This window comes from Ailuropoda melanoleuca, chromosome 14 (assembly GCF_002007445.2).
Source record: "Ailuropoda melanoleuca isolate Jingjing chromosome 14, ASM200744v2, whole genome shotgun sequence".
NCBI lineage: Eukaryota > Metazoa > Chordata > Mammalia > Carnivora > Ursidae > Ailuropoda > Ailuropoda melanoleuca.
The window spans coordinates 88,427,787-88,453,088 of NC_048231.1; the positions used below are offsets into that span (position 1 = coordinate 88,427,787).

General features: G+C 37.4%; 1 protein-coding gene across 4 annotated transcripts in view; it reads left to right on the forward strand.

The window, feature by feature from the left end:
* Positions 1-25,302, forward strand: part of WDR7 (WD repeat domain 7) — a 339,096-nt gene that overhangs the window by 271,804 nt on the left and 41,990 nt on the right. For all 4 annotated transcript variants that reach the window (XM_019800741.2, XM_011226266.3, XM_034643188.1 and 1 more), the window contains one exon: positions 1,943-2,042. In XM_019800741.2, the coding sequence (XP_019656300.1) occupies positions 1,943-2,042 (100 nt within the window). The remainder of the gene's footprint in view (positions 1-1,942; positions 2,043-25,302) is intronic.

A 25,302-nucleotide genomic window follows, 5' to 3' on the forward strand; every position in this document is an offset into this window, starting at 1 on the left:
AGGGCACATATTGCATGGTGCACTGGGTGTTATACACAACTAATGAATCCCCGAACTTAACATCAGAAACCAGGGATGTACTGTATGGTGACTAACATAATAAAAAAACATTAAAATAATAAAAAAAAGAAGTATTACTGTAGCAGTAAATTGCAAAGAATGATAAATGCAGACCTGTAATATATGGTCCTTTCAGGAAAACTTAAGATTTGATACCAAGAATAGATTTGATCTTTTTTTCTTCCATAAATTATGGTGTTTCTAGATGATATAGAAGGATGAGATTGATATCCAGAGCACAGAAGATGTCCAATGTAACAAAAACTTTTAAAATTCTAGTTTAAGTAAATTTTGTCCACATAAATGTATTTTACCACAGGTTTTTTTTTGAAGAGGATTATTTTGAGGTGTAATTATAGTCACGTCTTACAGACAGATTTCAGCAGTATCACAGCTACATCTGTGCAAAGTTTAATAATAGATTTTAAAAATACTTCTGGAAATTTTATTTTCCTGTGGCTATTAACCTGAACAGAATAAATATTTGTTGACACATTTGTTAGATATTATGTTGCATGTTACCGTAATTGGGAGTCAACTGTGTGTGCTTCTGTGTGTATAGATGGAGAGATAGATGTATAGTGATGCCCAGTACTTAAACCACTGTAATGATTGAATAACATCCCATGCCTGAGCACAGCAAAACCAGCAGGACATCCTAAAGTAGTGTCTCTCGGGCGACTAAAAAATGAAGCATTAATCTTCCACTGAAGTTTGAAAGGAGTCACATTACTGGGTAAGGCTTAGGAATAGGACAGAAGTACTGAATCCCCCACTGGCTAATAAGTAACAAACAAAAAGTTTTAAAACCGCGTATCTCGTTTTCCAGGTTCATGAAATGTGTGTGAATGTCATAATGCCATCTCATGTCCAGATGGCTTCATCACAGTGTCTCTGGTTTCAAAATACTCACATTTAAACCTCTTGTCTGTCTCTCATCTGGGCAACTCATACTGAGACTGTAGCACTAGGTAATGGGAAGGGGTATTCAAAACTCTTTGGGGATATAAAATCATTCCTTTATTTACACTTCTAATCATTTTTATTCATATCTTCCCAGGCTCTAGCCAGATGGCCATGAAATCATTATGGCAAGGCATAGATCAGGAATTCAGATACCTAATCCATTCATGCAAAGTGACTTAGAAAAAAAGAGAAATAAATAAAAATAAATCAACCTCTTACAACCTTCAAATCCTCCTCCCTCAGTTTTATTTTCATGTAATGCCAAATAAGCACCAAATGTGCTTACTTATACTACGTATAGTCACAGCTGTCATTTAGATAAATGGGTAAATGTGGAAAGTCTATGGAATTTGCCAGATAACTTTTTTCTTATGGATAACTTACTAATTTCATTCTAAGTTATTGATATGAACTTAAGCATAACATTACTGTAGTTTTTTTATAAACTGCTAGCAAGTATGTTTCAGTCCTTAATACTGTAATAAAATGTGAGAACATAATTAGATTGAATATGTAAGCCTTTTCATCTTTTCCAATCTGTTTAAATAGAAGTATTTGCGTAATAATTACTGTAGCAAAACTGAGTTTTCATATTAAATCTTTTTTGTATTTGACCCTATTTCTTGCTTGAAAATTCAAAGGTGTTTGTAATGATGAAGTTGTTTTCTACTGAAAAGAATTATTCATAGGCCTAAGTGGCATTCTGCATCATTTTTCTTTCCGATGATTTTAGGAGTTACTGAAATGAAACAGTTCTGAAAAATCTCAATGTATTAATTATAGCTATATTTATTTAAAAGTATATATCAGAGCTGACTTTCATCTTTGAGATATACTCTATCCACTTCCATGTGCAGGTCATCTCACCTGGGTTTTTGTTTTGTTTTTGTTGTTGTTGTTAAAATGTTCAATTCAGGTTCTACATGGTCAGCTATTATGAGCGGAATCACAGAATAGCCGTTGGAGCTCGCCATGGTTCAGTGGCCCTGTACGACATCCGGACTGGAAAATGTCAGGTAAATAAATCATTGTGACTTCTCTCCATAAAGTGTGGAAGTTATTGAAAGGAGTGAGAGACTAGCACTTCACCAGTTGACATGCTGAGCTGCTGGAACATTATGGATAATGCTAAAGGGATCAATAGTTTAATGAAGGACTCAAAGAATATAGAGCCCCTACTGTCTTTATTCACTGGCATCGAAGGGCGGCCACAGATGGGTTCATAATAGAGCCCAGAGAAAAGTGGTTCTGCTCGCCAGCTACTTTGCAATAAGTCTCTTCATTTAAACAGTTTTCTGATTCTCCTATTTTTGCCATGCATTTTCTTTTTCTTTTTTTTTTTTTAGAGAGATTTTATTTGAGAGAGAGAGAGCATGAGCAGGGGGGAGGGGCAGAGGGAGAAGGAGAAGCAGACTCCCCTTTGAGCAGGGAGCCATGCAGGGCTTGATCCCAGGACCCTGGGATCATGTCCTGACATGAAGGCAGACACTGAACTGACTGAGCCGCTCAGGCACCCCTGCCATGCATTTTCTTAAAAAAAGTTTAATGATATGTTGTTATGATTAATGACTAACCAAAAATTACTTTTCTAAGTAAAATGAGGGATTTGGCAGTTCTAAGACAACATTCTAGCCAGAGTTCAAGAGAAAAAGAAAATCACAACAGCATTTAGTGTGGCTGTTTAAAAAGAAACCGATGAAATAACATATTATGTTTATACTTTTATAACTGTTTTTATATTTTTATAACACTTTATTGTTTATGAAGAATTGTTCTTGATTTTTATTTTCATCTTGATCACTTGATTCTCAAGATGTACCGGATGGTTAGACAGGGCAAGTCTGGCCCCACTTTAGATTTAAGTGAATCAGAACTCTGAGAGAGACTTTAAATCTCTTTATACCAGAGGTCATACTGTTAACAAATGGCGAAACCAGGACTAAGCTCCCCTGTGATCATGGTGAATTTATAGTGCTCATTGATAAATAGTTCCAAGTCATAACTTCTTATGTTTCATTATAGCATTTATCAATGCTGATCTAGTCAACCATATTAGGAATTATATTCAACTGTATTAGATAAATATATATTCACCTGTTTTAGAAATTTCCAGAAGGAATATGAAGAAATTCATACGGATATAGCTAAAATTTTAAACTGCCTCTTAAATTTAATAGGCTATTAATTAATTCTCCAAAAGCTTCCCTGGCTGTTTTCCATGAAAACAGTAGTTCTAAGAGCTGGTAACAGATGCTGGGGGTAAAAATTTCAGGGGCCATACAAGTTTAGGAGATACTGTTGGAATGTTGAACACGTTTCTTTATGCAAACTTTCTCAGTCTCTAATGTGTGTATGTGTATTTTGCGTGAGTGCATAGAGCATGCACCATTTCCCGTACTTGTGTAACTGTTGAATTTTGTTTCTGTGAATTTTTTAAAGATATTAATTCCTTATCGGTGGCCATATTTTTTTTTAACTCTGACTTTGAGCAGTGAAATCCCTCTAAATACTTGTTTAAAAATTAAGTTCCATGTTGCTTATATGATTCTCTCCTAAAAGGGACAGATTCTTCAAATAGGATTTTCAGAACCTATTTTGGTAAGACAGTTTTTAAAAATTAGAGTATATTTTTACTAGCAGACTTAAAAAAATAAATCACAAACATTGATAAGGTAAGACCAAAAAATAAATAAATAAAACAGGGGGACCTTTTCAAGCTTCTTTAAAATTGAAGTGTAGAAATCAGAGAGAAGACTGTTACTGGACAAGACACAGTTGGCACCAGCAGAGAGAAACGTGATGCACTGGGAGCACAGTGAAGTCACCCAGAGGACTGAAGGAAGAACAGCAGTTAAGAATGAAGGACAGAGTACCAAACTGCCCTGAACTATATATTTCTTGACAGTTTTCTTCCTCCTAAGCGGCCTCAATGAAGGTCTTGGGAACATGCAAAGAACATAATAATTTGAATATTTTGTTCTTTTTATTTTTACTTATTTATTTTTAAAGATTTTATTTTATTTATTTGACACAGAGACAGCCAGTGAGAGAGGGAACACAAGCAGGGGGAGTGGGAGAGGAAGAAGCAGGCTCCCAGTGGAGGAGCCTGATGTGGGGCTCGATCCCAGGACTCTGGGATCATGCCCTGAGCCAAAGGCAGACGCTTAACGACTGAGCTACCCAGGCGCCCCTATTTTGTTCTTTTTAATTAAATTACTCAAGATACACTTATTAATCAAAGGTATTCTTTCTTAACAGGAATTTGTAATGTCATCCATAGTCCATTTTATTTCCTGTCCATCATTTTAGTACATTTAGACATTTTAGTGCCCCCAGATTGTTGTCTACTTCAGCTTCTTGATTTTGATATCCCAAATTACTGTTAGTGTTATATGACTGAATAACCTTTACCTTCCAGCTCTGTATGAAATTAAAGTAACCATTTCTTCTAATCATTCAGAACAGGAAAACGAAGCTAAATCTCTAAACTCAGTCTTAACTGCTTTAGCCAGTGACCATGACACTCTGGGGATTCTCTCAACTCTTTCGTGGTGTCAGTGTTGTAGTATTTGAAATAAGTGAGTCAACAGTTGAAACAATGCACAAGTATAATTGGCATGTTTAGAAATGATGTCTTAGAGGTGAATCCAAGGACTAGGAATTTTGAACTGGGAATGCAGTAATGCATTTCCTGAATTAGCTGTTGGAATCAGTTAACAGAGAGAGTGGTACAATTTTCCTAGCATGAGCAAAGACAGAGATAGGACCTAAAACACGTAGAGAGGATAATTAGTAAATTCACTGGACTCTAGGGCGTAGGGTTCCAGTTAAGTGGAAAGATAAGACATAACCACTGTACGCAAGAGTCACAGCTGACGGGAAAATCTGCTGTGGTCTGTCCCGGATGCCAGAGAGAATATCCACGGGCCCAGTGGAAGCAGAAAACCCAGGGCTGAGGGAGTGGAGGAAGGATGTGTAGATTCCCTGTCGTCGTTACTAGGTTGGTTGGTAAAGAATAGCATAGAAACGCTAAATCCCTTTCCCTTACCTTTTGGCATTGGCTGCTATTTTTTTTTTAATACATTTTCTTTCTACTTGTTCTTTCCAAACACAGTAGGAGATGATACAAGGTCGCAGAATAAATATGCATATCTGTCTGGAACATGAATTTTACTTAAACATTCTCAAGCTCTTGCCCAGATCTGCCTGCCCCCTGTTTCAGCAGTTCTGCCGAAACACAGCCACGCTCCTTGCTTGGAGGGCTATGTGTGGTGCTGTCACACCACGACAGCAGAATTGAGTCGCCGTAGCCGGCAGAGACCATACGTGGTCTGCAAAGCTGAAAACATTTACTGTGTGGCCCTTTACAGAAAAAGTGCCCTGACCTGTGCCTTAGCTCACTGAGAAGGAAGAGGTAGCGAATTTAACCGCCGAGTCCGTTAAAAAGCTGCAGTGTAATGAATCAGAGACAATGAATTAGAAACTGTGTGGCTGGCTTCCCATCTCCACCGCTTGTGAATTTCATAACCTTGGGGAACTTTCTCAGCCTGTCTGAGCTAAAGACTCCCCCCATAAACGGTGATAGAAATAGTGCCCCTTCTTGCGTGAGAAGTAAATAAGATAATTGAGGTGAAATTCTTAATTAAGCGCTGGTTGTTATTATATTCAAATAAACTTGGAAATACATCACATTGCAATGAAATGACATGAATTTGAGAGAACGAGAAAGGTCACACGTGAGACATGAGAGTGTTTGTAGACTCTAGGGCCAGTTCACAGTCGTCAGTGAGGAGCACTTTGGTGGTCAGGTTAAGCAGGGCTGCCTTCGGCCATGTGTAGATTTTTCCTTCCTAAAGGCAGCTCTTGCCTGTGGTGTTAGGCTGACTCTCTACCAACTGTGGAAATCAGAACTTTGATGCAGTTCACTAGTTAGAAATCCTGCTGTGCTGCTGACTTCGCTTTTACCTGGCAGCTGCTCGCAATTTAGGCATATACCTGACTCGAATTTTGCTTAATTAAAAAAAAAAGAAAAGTAACTCCCTGTGAAGTACTTAAATTTTGTTGGTAGGCAGTGTTCTTGATAAGCAGGCTAATTAAGTTCCATGACTCCTTAGAGCTACAGGTTTGTGTGTGGTTAAATCAGCAATGAAAATCCTCCCTCTAGCGATATTTGCCTTTGGTTTGGCAGACTTGATATTATGTCTCACTGATTTTCCAATCTTTTTGAAACACAGTGTTTGTAATAAATAACTGCTGGCTCTGTGCGAGATTTTCTTGGGCTCATGTTAGCTAGTTTTCCTCTCGAAGTTTGTACCACGTCACTTGGAGGTATCTGATCCCCTTGGGTAAATACAGATACCTCCTTTTCCATAGTGCTCAAAAACAAAACCCGCAGTGATGTATGATGGGAAGTGTGGCAGAAGTCTTATCTAAATCTCGAATTATTGAAAGAACTTTATTATTGAAAAGTTTAATTTCCTTAAAAAACTCACTTTTGAAGCCTGCTTTTTAGTGCCTAGAACATAGTGGATGCATAATAGAATACATGTTGACCAAATAAGTCTGAGTCTTTGGAGTAAAAAATATAATAAGAAACATTTATGACGTGGTAAATGAAAACAAAGTGTGCCTTAATTATATCAAAAATATATGGGTAATTTTGGGCATAGTTGCATTTTGGTTTGTCAGAAACACCTTGTCAGATTGTTTCTAAGGGATATCTTTTCAGTGATAGCATAGAGAACCTCTTTCTTATGAGTCATGAAAGGTACCTATATTTCTGTAGTGGACCATGACCAGGTCTGCCATAAGCCAGATAATGAAGGAAAAAATAGAAGCAAAGATTGATTGTATTCATAGCACTGTGACAACTGAGGTCTAGCTATAATCCATTCTAGACCAGAAGGTAAATTCTGGAATGCTGACGTGTGACCCATCACACAGCTTAATGCTATAAGAAGTAATGAGCCCGCATGTTGAGTTCGCCTGGCCTTAAGAGATTCCTCACTCTATGTAGGTTAGATGCATTGAACTTCAGATGTCACCTTATAATTGGGCTCAGCCTAAACTCCAGCCCCTAAGGCTTTTATCTGCTAGACATTTCCATTTCGCTCTCTTGTCATTGTTTCAAATTCAGTGTTTTAGAAAATCTAAGCCTACGTTCTACCAGCGTCTTTTCTAACCTACCTTTTTCTGTTAATGGCGCAATTATATAATGACATCACAATTCTTACTCCTTGTCCTTTACCCATCTATTTCCAGTCACTGAGTTCAGTCAACTTTCCTTAACAACATGCCTGAAATCCACATTTCCACCTCTGCTAACACTAAATTAGGCCCTTGACCTTTGTGCTTTAGGCCTTTGAGATTCTGGCTTTGAAAATCATAAATAATCCCCTCCTCCTCTGAGCTACGTTTCATTCAATAATACCATTCTCTGTTGTTCCATATCATGGTCCTCTCCCAATGTACGTAGATAGGAAGCATTCAAAAATATCTGTTGGATGATTCATTGCAAACACAGTGAAAATTTCAGGAAATGCCCCTTTCCGATTACTTTTGTCTTTAGATTATATTGAAATGTCTTGACTTCACTCAATATATACGGCACTCCTGGTTAACAAAAATGCTGAGGATAATCTGAAAATTGGCCCTGTTTTCATTAATAATTCTATTGAAATTTATTTTCCTTTGACTTTATTTTCCTTTGACCTTCCTTTGATTTCCTTATACCCACTGTAAGTTATATGGCCTTCTCAAATTCTTTACTTGTACCCATTTATCTGGCTCAGATCAATTATAATTATTTCTTTGATAGTATTTGCAACATACCAAATTGATATTAAAATTAATTAGCAAGTTATATATTTTCTCTTACGTGTTAGAGAAGGCGGTGTTAGAGCAGATTCTGGAGCCTGACTGACTTGGGTTTGAATCCTTGCTAGGCCCTTAATTAGCTTTGTGGCCTGAGCAAGGTCCTTAAGTTCTCTCTGCTTTAGTTTATTCATCTACAAAATGGACACAATAACTCTCATAACATTGTGTTGTAAAGATTAAAAGAATAAATATATATAAAGCCAATGTCAGCCAATAGTAAGGGCTTAAAAAATGTTAGCCATCATGATTATTATTTAGTCATTGGTGAAATAAGACAAAATTAGTCAACCTCATTCTGTTCGCTCCTGCTCTTAAACGTTAAACTTCATACCATGTGGAACTATTACAATTTCTTTCTTATGATTTTCTTTGCTGCTCTTATTTCCATGCTACTTGATTAATCTTACAAGTAGAATGAATAGAATATCAAATCAGGTAATTAACAGATTTCTAGATTATGCTTACTGATCTGTTCTCATCTAATTATATTTAATATTCTTTCATTTATCCTAATTTTCCATACCATTAATCTGTTGTCCTACTGATATTTTTTCTTCAGTGATTTTTTAAAAATCATTACAAATACTACTTTTAATATTACTGCTATATTAGAATCTTTCTAAGTAAAGTAATTTTAGGCTAATTTTTAAATACAGTGTTCTCAGCTGCCAGTATATCTCAGTTGTTGGCCCACCCGTTTGTATATATTTTAAAATCTCATATTAACCACCACTGGATTTTGTTCAAGGACTTTATTACTATATAAGTTTCCACATCTGTTTTCTTCATCCTTTTAAGATATAAAAGATTAAGTCAGTAATTCAACCATTTAATTATTATTCTTATTTTTAATTTCTCGTGTTAGGTAGCATAATTTTTTGTGGTTTCTCTTGGTTTCAACAGGAGTAGTTTTGAATGTTCTCATTCTCCCACATTTGCATATCATATATTACTTATCCCTTCATTACTTATCTGTTGAAATTCAGTCTAGTTTATTTATGAACTTAACTTTTTATGTAAATCACAAGCCCTTTTTGCGTTGCAAAGGTGGGTGGCTGCTTTTATAACCCAAAAGAAAACTGTAGTTAGAATCTTAAGGTTTCTTGTTCTTTGATTTTTATTAGGTGTGGAGTTGGTCTAAAATTTTTTATTCTGCTTCATCTCTGGATCTGGCGGGCTATGGCCAGTGTCCGGTTCTGTGTCTTCTTTTTGTCAACAGGAAGCTTCCTGTAACAGTTGTGTTGTGGGGTTTTTTTTTTTTTTCCTAACAGAAGTATTTTGTTTTCTTTGACAGTAATAATCCACTGATACCAAGCCAGTCAAAATTGAGAAATTTGTGTAATTTCCATCCTCCCCATGAGAAGTCTAGATATAATGTTTGAATGATTAGCATTTACATGAGAACAAGAGAAGAGAAAGATATGGAGCAGCTGGTGAAGGAGAAAGTCTACCTGCTTTTTTCTCTGGCATTCCATTTTTCCCCCAAATGAATTATATTGATTGCTTCTTTTGATTATAAATGTAATTCATGCTCATTTAAAAATAACCTCAAACAGTAACAAAATATTTAAAGTGAAAAGTTAAAGTCCACCGTTACCTGTCCCTTAGAGTTAATTCCTGCTTTAGCTGTTTGTTGTAAATCCTTTGAGTCTTCTTTCTGTAATATACAAATAATATTATCCCCTTCCTCTTCCTCAGTATAATTGTCTTCTGCAACCTGTTTGTATTTTTACTTAATAATGTATTATCTCTCCCAGTGAGTCCACCTGTCTTATTCAGTAATGACAAGTATGTGATGAATGCCAACTATTAGCTGCAAATAAAACAGGCATGGATCCTGCCCTCAAGGAGCTAGCTTCTTTCCTAGTGAGAGGAGACAAACAAGAAACTAAACAAGGAAACGTCAGGTTAGTAGTCGGATGATATAGTGGAATGACTGGGTACATACTTTGGGTGCTCAGGGGTGAATACACTAAGGGGATGGCATTTAACTTCAGACTGTGCCACCATCTAGAAGAAGGGTATTATAAGGAGCAGGTGGTACAAAGAGTAAGGTCAGAGCACTAGAAAGTTTGGGGAACAGAAAAAAGGCAGGTGCAGGGGGCACTGATTTTGTGAGCAAGCAGAAGAAAGGTTTGAGGTGGAGCTGGATAGGAAGGCCAGGGTGGGGTATCTCAGATTTTACTCTAGTAGAATGCCTTTAACTAATTTTAAGCAGGGAAATTATATGGTCTGGTTTTTTTAAATTATTTTTTATTTGTTGGATTTGGAAGGCTTTTGTTCTTTATTTCACAACACTGGAATCAATAAACACACTACTCTGCAAATTAAAAATCTTAATAGTGTATCATAGCTAGACCTCCCAGTTGAAAACCATTAATCTAGCATGTTCCTTATAAAATATAAAATACTTTAGAAAACTGTTTTTCTGTTGATGAAATATTCAAATGAATCCAGCTTTGCATTCTTACAAACAAGGCTGCAATAGACATTTTTGAATATATGTCTTTATACACCAGTGCTTTTCTCTCTGTAGGATAGATTCTAAAAATCAGAATTGGTTTGACCCATTTTTATTTTAAAAGACTGCTTGCTGCTGAGCTGGACTAGGGTTGTTGCAGTAGAGGTGGAGAAAAGCAGGCAGGGGCGCCTGGGTGGCACAGCGGTCGGGCGTCTGCCTTCGGCTCAGGGCGTGATCCCGGCATTATGGGATCGAGCCCCACATCGGGCTCCTCTGCTGTGAGCCTGCTTCTTCCTCTCCCACTCCCCCTGCTTGTGTCTCCTCTCTCGCTGGCTGTCTCTATCTCTGTCGAATAAAATAAAAAAAATCTTTGAAAAAAAAAAAAGAAAAGCAGGCAGATGAAGGAGGGCCAACGTGTCTTAATGATTGTTTAAATTTGGGTGCATTGTGGGGCAGCTAAGAGGGAGGTGGTGATGAGAGAGAGAGAATTCAGGGGTGATTCCAATGGATTATGACCCTAACAAACGGGGGGAAAGCAGGCAAGGAGTAGGGATGAAGCTCAGGACTTCACTCTTGGACATACTGAACGTGAAGGGCTAGTTTAAGCTGGATGACTACATAGTGTTCCAAAACACAGATGGAGGAGAATTCATTAACCAGACTTCTATCAATTAACATTGAAGCCCCCCTCCCCTGCCATCTCTTATCATTATAAACGTTGCTACGTCGAATAGCCTGATTTATATAACTTCTTACGCCTATCTGATTTTTTGGGGTAAATTCCTGGTTGTAGAGTGCTAGGTCAGAAGATTTGTGTATTTGATGGCCAGCGTGCTCTGGAACTATTTTCCCACAGTTTATGGGCATTTGTGTCTTCACACCCTCCCCAGCATTCCTGTGAATAACAGAATGACTCTTGAACTGCAGTTATTCTTATAAAAATTGAGACTATTGGTTGGTCTATTTTGCCTCCTGTATTTGTCATCTCACACGACAGACTGTTTATTCATTTATTCAGGAGTTACCACTCATTTTTTAAAATATAAAAAAAAAACTAAAATCAAAATTAAAAAAATTTATGATGGCTCTTCTCTGTTCCAGATGCCATATTATGTGCAAGCCATCAAAAAATAAATATGAACTGTTCCTACCCTCCAGGAATTTATGATCTGGTATGGAAGACAGGATATAAACCGGTGGTTGAAGTACTGTGATCTTCCTTTGCAGCAGTGCCATCTAGAATGCTGTGGAAGAACACAGGAGACACACTAGCCGAGACTGGCTTAGGAGTCTAGGGAGAATGATCTGGAAGAGTTCTCTAAAGGAGAGGACAGCTAGATGGAGCCATTAACATTTAGGAGTTAGGCAAAGAAGGAGAAGGGCAAGGGACTTTATGCCAGGCAGAAGCTACAACATCTGCAAAGCCCAGAGGAGCAAGAAAGCATAGGGGAAGCACACTTACCAAAGACTGACAGCTGTTTTCCTGGACCTATGTGAATTGTTCAGTTATAGCAGTTTTCAAATGAGCATAACACCTGGAATTGCACAAATCTTAGGTGAAAAACAGTTTTTCCAGTAGAGACGTAGAGACACCTCTTCGTGTGACTCATTAAATACGAAGTAACAGATTTCCTACATAAAGTTACATGGTTTTAGCAAAGCGTTAAACAACTGAATGCTGGCATTTTCCGTAAATAATAATTTTAGGAATAAAGGGGCTTGGCAAGATATGAAAATGTATTCGGTATGAGATTTAAAGCACTCTAATAAAAACAAACCAGTATAATTTTCCAGAATACATTTAATTCTGGCAAGCACTCTGAGGTTGCTATATATCAAAAGAGAGCTAATATTCAAGACTCAACAGAAATGTCAGCAAACACACCTATATTAATAGAAGTTTGGAAAACAATGTGTTCTTCTCTCTAAAAATAACAAAGATTTTACTTGTAGTTAGAAGGAGCAAGGACCTTAGGGATGTGGCGGACAGTAAGATTGATGTTTCTTTAAGGCAGAGTTCTGAAGCTGCAGGCACAGTTTCCACCGAGCAGAAGTCTATAACGCTTATACATCAAGGGCACTTATGTGGTGATTGCAAAAATTGCAGTGAGAATTGACTACAGTACTTAGTCAGACTGTGACATTTTAGGTATTTTCTTCCTGCTCTTTTCAGCAGCTGGGTTTATGGCAGGTGCTTCCTATGACATTCTGGAGCACCAACCAGAAATATGGCATCGGGGGTGATAAGAAGATGAATGGTTGGGGAAGACAATGGCTTCCTGACACTGGGTTGAAGAATTACCTAACAAGTTTCCTGTTTTGAAAGTGAAATGCTATTTAGAGAAGACTCTCTAGGAAGAGAAACAGATATCTGGAACAGTGCTTGAAATTAGACCATCATTTATTCTGAGAATTTAAACATTTTTAAAGAATATTTTGAACGGACTCCCTATTTTTCTGTTGTCAATCTACTCTGTCACTCACTGTGTATTTCTTATATTTGTGTTATACTTTGAGTGGTAGTATTCAAGATTTTTGCACCAAGAAAGGAAATATTTGGCAATATCTGTAATTGGAAATACACGAGGCAGAGAGTTCTATTGTTTACAAACCCAGCAGTTATTACAAGCATTTCAACATCCTTGCAAAAGCATTAGGTAGACTAAAATTTATTTTGATTTTCAAAATTCACATTTTAAGTACATTTCTAAATGCCATTCAGTTTCCTTCCTAGCCATTCTCTTTTTCCTCTAAACACATTAAAAACAAAAAATGAAAGTACACATGTATGTATGTGTGTATGCTTATGTATTAAGATATCCCATGTATTTTAGTCCATAAAATTAGAAAATAGGAGAACATAGGTAGGAGAGTCACAGTACTTTGAATTCTTTCTGGATTCACTGCCTTATAGTCTTTATATCCACTCTAGATATATAAGGTACTTTGAATAAGGGCTGGCATGTAGTAGTCATTCAATAAATGTGATTCATAAGTATTCTAAAACACAAACAATGAGGACATGAGTCTATAACTTGTGATAAGTTTTAAAGAAATGTTGTTGATTTAAATGAGCTCGCTATCAAAATTTCGTAACTCCTACCCTAAATAGAACTCCTAATGGAGTTCCCATCTGGTGGAGGAGGAGGTGGGCGCAGGTACCATAAAAGCTAGTCCAGTCAGCCCCGGTAGTTGCTCAGTTAATCAAAGATGTTGCTCAAGTGTGGCATCGTGTAAAATGATATGTATCTTAAACATTTCATTTTCATTTAAATCCTAACAAGATAATTTTTTTTTTTGTCTCTTGATGTGAGAGCAAGGACTTTCCTTTCTATAATTGGCCCATTGATGAGAGTTCTAGAATATTTTTTCTTCCTAAACCGTGCCATCTTCCATTTGTTTAAGTAGATTGGGAAATTAAAGATACATATAAAGCAGGCTCAGAGTATAGTCCTAGTAGATGTTTATTTATACTTTGCCGGGTCTTGTACACTTGTCTCACTTACACTTAATTTTATGAGTGTATGTGTATATGTCTTTCTAAAGCCATCTTCCCACTCTTATTTTATAATTTCACCTGATATTTAATTCAACTACATCCTCACATTGACAAGCACAGCTAGCATGGCTTTGGTTAACTCTAGGTCAGAGAGTGCTCACCTGGCAGGAACAGTAGGGAGTGGGCCTGTTACCCACTGGCATTCCTCGGGTACTCGGCATCAGCCAGGATACTTTACAGAGGCAAGAGAGAGTATTGGTTAACACCAAGTGTCAGTAAAATCGAAGTCAGTTAAGAGAGATTCTGTTGCATGGTGCCTAGAAGTATTTACATGACATTATGAAATGCAGAAGGGAGTGACCACTTGTATGGGCTAGGTATCTGCAATCCAGCAGGAACGACAAAGATGAGACAAGTAAGTGCAATAAAATGTTTCAGTGCCACAACAGAGCGTGACAAGCCGCAGGGTAGGAAAGGGGGAATCCTGTGGGGGTAAGAGACAAGAACAGGAGAAGGTTCATAAAGAGAGTGACATGTGAGCTGAGTCTTGAGTAGGTGTTCCATAGGCACACATGGAGGAAGATCTTTCAGAGAGAGGATGAAACATCAACAAAAGCAGAGGCATCATTTAGCTTACAGCGCATTCCAGGAACTGTGAAGGTTTGGGCTGTGCTGGGAGCAGAGGTTGCAAAGGAGTGTGGAAGTGAGAAGAAAAGAGAAGAGAAAGCCAGCGGTTAGGAGGGGCGAGATCATGGTAGGCCTTCCCTAGAAGGATTGCTTCATAGTCTCAGTCTCATAGATCAGCAGAGACGAACTCAAACACCTACACAGATGAAGCAGGTAGCATGAATTAATAGAACAAGGTAAGCCCTCTTGGTTTATCTTTCATTTTTCCATTTTTGATAGCACCTTCCAAGAAATGTTTATCTTTTTAACTCTACTCTCTAAAACAAAGCAGTGTAAGCCTTCAGTAAAATACACCATGCTACTGCCCTTGAGTGGTAGGGATTGAACTGGGAGCTGGGCGGGGAGCGGAGGGGCTGTGGCAGACTGGAGAGCGCACACTCCATGTAGAGGGCTCAGATCCTATCGCTTGGTGCCATCTGCACCTGTGGACCTAGTGTTGCCTGATCTTCTGGTTTTTCAGGAAAGCTGAAGATCTGGGTTTTTATTTAAAAACCTCCCAGGTTTTCAATGCTAATGACTAATTTAAAAGTTTTTAGAGTGCATGTAAATCAGTGCTATGCTGAATGTTTGGTGGTACATTGAGAGAGACCGTTTGAAGAGTTTAAACAGGGAAGCAACAGGATCAGATACCCCGTTTTGGAAGGTCAGGGCCACAGAAGATGAACTGAAGAAAGTTTGCTCTGTGAGGCTTCAGTGACAGTGGTCCAGGCAACAGTTGATCAGGCCTTGAAAGGAATCCGTGGCTGCTGAGTGAAGAAAAGGGATGGAAAGAATGAGAGAGAACCAGTAGACTCTGATAAATCTCAGAATACAGTATCCTAAGTATATACACTGAATTAAAATATAAAGTGATGCCATAATGAAAAAGTAAAAACAATATTTTATGAAAAAAATTGGGACAGGATGGGCAATGTGTAAACTGGGAGGGAAGATAGTCATGTAATGAGAAAGATTTAAGGGGCACCTGACTGGCTCAGAGCGTGCAGCTCTTGATCTTGAGGTTGTGGGTTTGAGCCCCATGTTGGGTGTGAAGATTACTTAAAAATAAAATCTTAAAAAAAAAAAGGTTTAGATTAGGCATAGAGAGGAATTTTTAAAATAAAAGAATTGTGGAATCATTGGAAAGATTATGAGGATATTTCATCTACAAAGTAATAGAAGCCACAAAAGAGGCTTTAAGTTAAAGAATTTATTGTCTTGTATAACAAGACATCCAGAGGTAGCTGGGAAAGTAAGTGGCTCAGTGGTGTGGTCAGGGACCCCAGTCTGTCCATCTCTCTGTTTTGCTGCATTTGGTATGTTCATCTCAGGCTGGACCACCACCACCAGATATAGCAACCTATGCAGAGGATACCGTCCAGAGCAGGAAGGAGAACTTTTTAAAGCAAATACACCCTCAGAAAGCCTTGTTCTCATGCCTTAATTGACCTGAATTATATCCCATTTTTCATCCTTTTCCTGGCAAAGAGAATGGAATTATCATGACTGACTAATTTAAGTTGATCCCTGAGATAGCAAGAAGGCTGTCATCTTCCTTGAGCACAGGGGATTGGCCTTAGGAAGGCAACCAACCTCTTTAAACCAGTTTCCTCACCTATAAAATGGGAATAATTTTAGGTCTTCTTGAAGATTAGTTGAGCTAACATATATAAGATATGTAATGTCCTGACTGTTAACATTTTATGTTCAGTGTTCAGTAAATGGTAGTGGTTGGGTTGATTGATAGTCATCTTTAAAGTTTTGAGTTTCTGAACTTGAAAGAGACTTTAGTCTTGGTTTAAGAATAAAGCTCTTGAGGGGCCTGGCTGCGTCAGTCAGTAGAGCATGCAACTCCAGATCTTGGGCTCATGAGTTTGAGCCCCATGTTGGGGGTAGAGTTTACTTAAAAAAAATAAATCAATAAAAATTTTAAGAAGAAAAAACTCTTAGTAGGAAACATTCTTAAACTCAGTAGACTAATACAAAGCTGTTCTGAAAGAATCAACTTGTCCTTTTGTTCCTATAGGAACAGTGAGCTGGGATGGAAAACGACAGTATAAGCCTCAAGAGATCTGGTTCTGTTCTTTTCTATGTCCTATCTGAAGCCAAGGGCCTTTCGCTTTATTGCAGTGGAAGGAGAGGGTTGCCCTTGATGACCTCACACTGTCCCTCTTCCAGCTCAGCTGACTTGTGCTGCTACTTTAGAGTGTTAAACAGCCACACTTGAAGACAGAATAGGTGCTTAGAAATAATTTGCATTCATTCCTTTGAATGTTTAACTATGTAGATAATTCTCCTGCTCCCTAAGTTTACATCTTAAATGTCGAAAATTCATTAATGTGTTGAAAGGCGTTGAAACATAGTTTACTTTCAAAGGAATGTCAAGAGCAAGAAGACATCTGTATAATGCCCACCGCACCAGACGAAAAGCTTCTCTCTCATATATACTGAGAATGGCCCTTTGTAATAGAAAGAAAGCCAGCTCCCATAAGCCTCTTGAATTTCTCTGGGCGAACATCCTAGCATATGGCATTCTTACTGTGTTGCTGTAATTTATGTAAATGTGTTGTCAGAGATGAATTAAAACTTATAGTTGTAAATCTACAAGGACACAGCTGTAACTCACACAGATTTATCGCTTGTAGATACATATATCAAGCCTCTGGAATTACTGCCTCTACTGTAGACAGAGGTTAAAGAAGAAGGTAACAACTTACACGCCATTATACATATACAGCAGTTTGTCATTCATTGGTAGTGGTCAGAATACAAAATACAGCAGGTGGACCGTCCTTCACCCAACACAGTCTAACCGGCAAATTTCAGCAAGAATGCTGAAAGAAAGATCACCGGATGATGAGTAAGAAAACTTAGTCTTACGTCCCATTACTAACTCTGTCACTGAACTTCTCAAGCCTAAGTTTTTACTAGGTATCAGACTTTTTTTTTTTAAAAAAAAACCTGTTAATACCATCCCCACCACACTCTGCATGGTTTTGGGGAGGTAGCCATGCATTCATTCATTCATTCAACAAATAGTTATTGAGTGTCTACTATATGTCAGGCACACGTTATTTTTTCAGGCTGAAAGAAATAATTGAGGCCAACATCCTTATTTTTGCCAGAAAGCAAAATGAGGCCAGAAAGACGAGGTGCTTTACGGAGTATGAGAAAGGGTTTTTGAAAATTGCTAAATGCATGCCAGGGGAAATAATGATGAATCTTAATACACAGCCAATATTTCCTTTATGTGATGGTGTGTGTGCCTGGTTCTGATGCTTCCCTCTGTCTAGGAGTTCCTCTCCTGTGACTTCACTGGGCACTGCCATTTAGCATTGTTCTTTCTAAACCAGGTGATATGTCAGAATCATGTGGGAAATTTCGGAGTGGACTTTTCCTACCTCAGACCTCTGAACGAGAATCTCTGAGGCAGGGACCCAGATATCTACATTCCTGTCAGATGCTGCCAGGCAGATGCGAGTTGAGAAACTGGGTTTATGAAATAAAATGGCAGATAATAAGAAGAACAAATAATGTTTGGATTATTGTGAATTAATATTTGAAGTCCCCATGCTCTGTAAAATCAAACAGCTTAAAAATAGGACTAGCTTGCATTAGATCTAGAGTCACATAGACTAAAATGTAGCCTTAAGATGGCCTTAGTGGAATTTGATTTAGGTGGGGAGGTATCACCATTGAAAAGGCAAGGTAGCAATATTAAAGAAAGGTTTAGAGGAGGAAAACTGATCACAGCCCCCTCACCCCCCACACACAAAGATTTTACATTTATACGTTGCTTGTTCGTGGGTATAGCTACTTGAAGATTTTTGTAGTCATGGTCTACAAATCCCTATATTTGCTTTGAAATAGTACGTAAAATCGTAACATTTTATCTTACAAGGTTTTAGTTACTCCTTTCTGTGCAGAAATTTCTCTTACCGTCCTGAGCTGAGCTAAAACCAGAATCCTACATTTTCATATTGCATTTGAGAATTTTCCCATTATGTTAGGCCAGCCCACCCTGACGGAGCATTAAGCAGCTGTTGTTGGGTACACGTATAGCTTCCTTTTCTCTCCACAGTCCCCTTTCTGATGACTTTTCTGTTCTTCAAATTACAACAGGAGGGAGCCTCTACCAGATAAAATCACTAACTGAAAATGTGTTTACAGAAGTCACCAATATCTTGTTAACCCCTTATAGCTTTGTCCCTAATTGGGAGTTTTCTCCAGCTGCTCAGATACAACACACAATTCAAGACTTTTCTGTCTCTGGGTATCTCTCACAACATGGTAGGATTTTTTCTCTTGCTGCAGCAGCCGTTCAAATAATTTATTTAACAAATGTTCAGTATTTACTGTGTACCGGCTACTATGTTAATGCTACAAACTACTGAAATAATATATTTCTATGTAATGGTTATGAGGAGACTAACACCACCTCCAGAAACGTAACTGGAGGAACATTCTTAGCTACCTTGCTTTTCTAAGTGGTGAATTCCAGTGAAGTTCCTAGGATATGAGTCACTTCCATATTTGGGGAAAACACTAGGCAGTTAGTGTGCCAATACAGTCTTAATAAAATACTAAAAGAAATTATACACCAAGGAAATTTTATTGCAGAGCAACAAGAGACAAGACGGGAGAGATGGGCAGGAGTTAGGTAAGGGGCATTTGAGTCGTTGATGAGAAATTTTATGTTATCTGAAATTCAGTGGGAAAATATTAAGCTTTCTAAGCAAGTGACTTGATCTGACTTAACTGCCATGTGGGGAATGGATTGAAAGAAGACAAAAGTGGAAATGGGAAGACCAGTTACAAAGCTATTCTAGGAGTATTTCAGGCTAGAGATGACAACAGTCTAGACTAGAACAGGGATAGTGAAGATAGAGAGAAGTGGACCAATCTGAGATATATTTGAAGTTGAACTCAGGATGGATTTGGTATGGTCATTGAGAGAATGAGGTAGTGAAGATGATTTCTAGGTTTTTGGTTTGAAAAACTGAAAAGATGGGTAACATTGGAAGAGAAGCAGACTTATGGAATAAGGAGTGGTAGAAAATTAATTGCTTTGTTGTTGATGTTAACTTTGATAAGCCTAGTAAACCTTCATGTGGAGCTGTCAATAGCTTTAGAGATAAACCTTTCTAGACATGTTGATGTGTTTAGAGCCGCGGCCGGCCGTGGGTGAGTATACAGCGAGCAGAGAAGCTCAGATAGAGTGGGACAAAGCCCTTAAAAAGTTCACCATTTAAGGATGAGATGGGAAGAAGTGCATCTGGCAAAAGCGTGAGAATGGATGGCTGGAGGGCATGAAGAAAATCAGAATACTATGGTGTCTTAGATACCAAAAGAGGAGGGTGTCTCGTGGAGAAATGCTGCTGAAAGGTTAAGGAAGATAAAAATTAAGAGAAGCCCATCACATTTGGCAACAGAATGTCCCTGGTGACTCCAAAAAAGCAGTCTCAGTGTGGTGGTGGCAACGGAAGCCTGGCAGTAGTGAAGCCATGGGCAGGCAGGCTTGTGTAGACCACTCTTTCAAGAAGCTTGGTTGGGAAAATGAGAGAAGAGACACAGCTAGGAGTAAATGTGGCATCAAGAGAGTTTTACTTTTTAGGATACATATATATTTTTTAATGTGCTATAGAGTATTTGACTGCTTAAGGGGAGTATGTGACCCATGGTTTACCAGAGTATAGCATTTTGCAGTAGGAAAGGGTTTAAAACAGATATGAAAGATATTGTTTTGGATTGGCTATGAAGAAAACACTCCTGCACATTCTCTGTATCCTGATATATGTTTAAACTATTATTCTGAGTCATTTTTATATCAATTTAATGCCAACCTAGAGAATACAAGTGGCATGAGATCTCTGCTAAGGAGAGTAATGAAGGACCATTATGACAGACCGTTGAAATCGCAGACTAAGACAAAGAGCAGTACCTTCATATCTACCTTGAGCTAGGGACATTTGTCAGGGATTTCAAAGATGCGTTACTTTAAAATTTGGTGGATTTCAAAAGCACTAGGCTTCTGAGTATTCTTAAATGAAATTACTCAATAGTCCTGTGCTTCTAAGATTAAAGGGCATATCTTTTTTTCCAAGGATAGAGCACTATTTGGCTATATATTTTGACTTCTCAAATACACTTATATTTAATATAAATATAGCATGGCCAAAGCATTCTTTTCATATTAGCAAGAAAGAGGTATCACTTTTGATAAGCACAGTTTTTAGAGGTTATCTCTTCATTTTTTCTGGACAAGAGAGAGTAGGTTCAGGGTTCAGTTTGTATTTCTGAATTTCTACCAAGGGAATGCAAGTGGCCTCAGAGGCTTGAGCTATTCTCTTCTGGTTTAGACACCTCACTGAAGAAAGCTTCACGCAGATTTTTCACCTTTTCCGTAAAGCAAATAGAGAGCTGTTTACAACAGCCTTTGTCTGGCTTTGGCATTGATCTTAAATCACCTGGATTGATCATGTGGTTATGGGACTTTAAAAAATCCCACCAAACACCAAAGCCTCTATACACAATTAGAATTGAGGGTTTTTTAATCTGCTAGCATAATGTCTATAGGAGTACATTTTAAATTATCTTGAACTTCTGCTCATGGTAGGTGGGGAGAAGCTCTGTCCTAATGCATAGTGTCTGGGGTTTGGTAGATGCTCTTAAGCACGTAGAAATGTTCCTAGTTTTCAAAATGAGGAAGCAGCTAAAATCTATGCGTGTTTTGGAGTGTTTCCCTGCCTAGGCAGTTTCCTCAGCCAATGAGAGGAAAATATGCAAATCAGCCAGCTGTCATGTCACACACTCCTTGTTCGCAGGACAACAGCAGGATTTAGGCAAGCTGATCTCAACCAGATTTGACAAAGAGGTGGAAGGTCTAAAATTAAATAGGACAACACAAATTCTCTAATAATAGGTAGATGTGAAGGGACAAAGAGGGATCCCATAGGAAAACTGCTTTTTAAAGACTGCTGATATTTTCGCTTTTCATTTTGGATCTCCCATCATCAGTGGCATCTGTGTCTGAAGCTTCTTATGCGAGGATGAAACACTTCCTATTTTTCATAATCACTCTTTAGATTATTTCTATAAGATTAGGGCTTTAACAAAGTAAATATTTATAAAGATTCCAACTACTTTAAGAAACCAACTTTTCCTTTCTTAAGGCAGGTATTTCTAAGGCTTGCTGTAGTACTTCAATTTTGTTGTCATGGTGACCGGATAATATAATACAACTTTTCAAAAATGAAAACCTGCTTTTAACCATATCCTTCCAACCAAGTAGTCATAAATGTAGAGTTTAGAATGGACAATTTATGCTCAGTTTCTCCCCTAGCTAAACTCTTTACTTTATAGACATCGGATTTCAATAATTACACAGACACACACACACACACACACACACACACACACACACACACACACACAGTAAACTCCCTGTCAGTCTCCTAATAGGAAAAAAACATAATAAGCACCAGCAAAGGAATTGTTTTTTAATTCGTATTCTTTCTAGTTGAAAAACATGTGTCCCCAGAATCATTATAATTTTGGTTATTATTATGGCATCACCTTACTAACCTTACTATAGGTACTGTTTTCCTCAGTACCTATAAATAATTGTCAGTGAATAGAGAAAAAGAAACAGGAAAGTCTCTTGTCAATAGGCTGCAAAAATAACATTCTTTTAAAGTGTGGTGAAAATCCTGTAAGAGATCAGTGCTTTGTTTTGTAAACTCACTCACGAGGCATTTTACACAATTGCTGTTTTTCTTTTTTAATATTCTTTTGATGTTATAGCAATAAAAACATTGCAATCCTTCCTATAACATTATGTTCAAGGAATGTTTATAGTATTTCACGCTTGAGCCAGTGCACATTTTAATGCTTAAAGGTGTTATTTTATCTGTTGGGGGAAAAAAGAAGCATTAATTGTAAAACAGTAATAAAATAAGAAATAAGCCTCAAAATGCTTTCCACTGTTGTTTTTTTCTTCCAGCATATTTTCTCCCACGTTTCAAGAAGGATGGCTTTACATAGTAACTTAGAAATAACACCTAATGATTAACAGAATGATGGATGTGATGAATCACCTTTTTCTTGAGAAATAATAAATCAACATATTCCTACCCATAAGTTTTTACTGAAAAATGTGAAATATTAGCAGCATATATTTAACGAGATGTCAGATACAAAAACTGTCGACAAAATGTTGCCCTCATAACCAGTAGACTACATTAAACTGTTACATTCTTTTTTTATAACAGTTAAAGTAATTCAGATTTAATTTTCAGTTTTCTGAATTCAGTAGTTTTACTCGTTATTACTCTTCTGATCATAAGCATGGACATGATCTGCTCAAACATGATCAATATTAGACCCCAAAGTTAAGCAAATAAAACCTCCTGCTATAGAGTGTACTCATAAAAATTTTGGCTAAACTTTAAGATTATAAACTGAAATATTCATAAGATCAGGTTTGCCCTTTTTACACTGAAGTAGTCGCCCCTGGTCCCTGTTTAGGTAGCGTTTTTGGTTTTTTTTTTCTTTTCCCCTTGCTCTGGTTTCACTTTCAGGCAGTCTTTACAGTGAATTCTATTTGGATTTTCTGGAAGCTTATTTGAAGGGTGCATTTGTGAATACAGTAGAGGTTAGTTGATTGTTAGTTCCGCAGCAAGTTTGCTTCATTTCCATTTTGGGGATGTTTTTCCTAGAGTAGGCATAGTGTATTGTGGGAAGTGGAGCAGGCCAGTGTCCTTCCCCTGGCTGTATTGATTTGCCCTTCAGCTGTGTGCAGTGCAGAGAGAACCTCAGGCCTTGTTGTTGATTATCTGCACAGTGTCTCTGGGAGCATTATTGACCCATTGCCGCTGACTGCCTGTGGCTCTTGATTTTTCACACCGTCTCCATGACACTCATAATAAAACATACCATCTTATTGCAACTCAGCTCGGAGAGCCAACTGATTCAGCCTTAGAATACTGCAGTGTTTCTGGAGAACATTTATTGTATGTGGGGTAAAGTGTTGTAGCAATTTTAGGATTCTGTCTTGTATAGTTTTAATAGCTACCTCTATAGCAAGATTCCACACACACTATTACATTTTTATTGTTTTAAAAAAGCCGATACTAGCTTTGCATATATTGTTAACATGAAATTTTGCATTATTAGTACGAAATTAATTTTAGAACATTGAGGTAATAAAAGGAATATTCTGTTTTAACATTAAGCTTGACAGGTTGCTAGAATATTCATTTTCAAAACTAAATCTTGAAATATATCACAAAGATTATGTTATGACTTGTACTATAGTAAGTGATAGTTTTTTCAGGTTTCTGATTGTATTTCAATAACATGCTTCTCATTCGCTATTTCCGGTGTGTTCTCCAAAATACATTTTAACTTCTGATAAGGGTTAAGTCATTTCTTATAACTTGATACCCTTTGTTCTTAGTTATCTTGGAAGACTTTCTTAAATTTAAGCTCTAATTAGTGGAAAATGGATTTCTTTGATCATATTTTGTGTGTGTGTGTTATATTGGAGGTTTCATATTTTTTGGAATATCAGATTATTTTAATTTGTATTTCCCATTTTTTCCCAATCCACTATCAGCATTAATAATTCCTTTGTATCCTTAGTGTTGATTGGTAGTGTAGTGTTTCCAAAAAAAAATCTCAGAGAACCTGAGAAATAGGTTTTTGATTCTGTTGGTATAGAGAGCATAAAATAAACATGTTTCTTAAAGATACTTTAAATATTTTAACCCACTATAAGTACTGGTATGAGTATAAATGGTAAAATAGTTCAAAAGGAAGTAATTATTCTTTCCAGAAGTATCTGGACATTTTTATAGAAAAGAGAAGTCAAAGCAAGAGTTACAGGTTAGGTTAATATTTTTGGTTACTTTTTATTGAAGTTGTTTAAGAGTGTTTTCATTAGAACAAACTAAAATTTCTTTAACCAGCCTATTTTTAATAAATTCAGATTTGGGGAATTATAATAAAGCTAATTTCTATCAGTATGTGTCAGATTTCACAAATTCCCTAACTAGGATCTGGTTCAAAAATGTTTTCTATAAAACTGTTTAACAGTATGTTTAGATTAATAGGACCTCACCACTGGAAAAATGTTAATAGTTTGACCATTTATATCAGTGAGCTTTGTCATTGAATTTTTTAACATTTGAAAGCATAATTCATTTGCATTGGTGGATTGTGTGTTTTCTTGTTTTAGCAAATCTAAACATGTGCTTTTTTAAAATATCAAACTGTCATAAAATAAGAGCTTTTTCACTAAAGTTTTTAGTCAAGTATTGTTTGGAGCTGGTGGAGGGATATAGCATAGCCTCAGGAGACTGCCTCCAACAGATCTGCACAAAACCCCCAGCAGACTAAGTCGTCTCTAATTCCAGTTGGGTTGTTTCTCAGTTAATTTATTTTGGATTTATGTCCATTGATGTAAATAGAAGCCAGTGACAAAAAAATCGGAGGAAAGGTGTCCCACTTCTCATCCTTCCAAATGAGTGGTGTTCTTTAAAATTAAAAAATTAATTCCCCATGATTCCTCATGCCACACCTCAGAAAGTTTTAGGACATGTGATAAGGATAGCCGTGATAAAAATCTCTCAACTCTCAGAGGACTTTTTCAAATCCGGGTACCCAGGCTTGAGCAACATTTCATTCACCTCTGGAGGAAATAGCAGGGTACATTGGACCCATTGTTATGCGAGAATTCTCTGTGTTAGAGTCAATCGAGTTTACAGGAAACCTT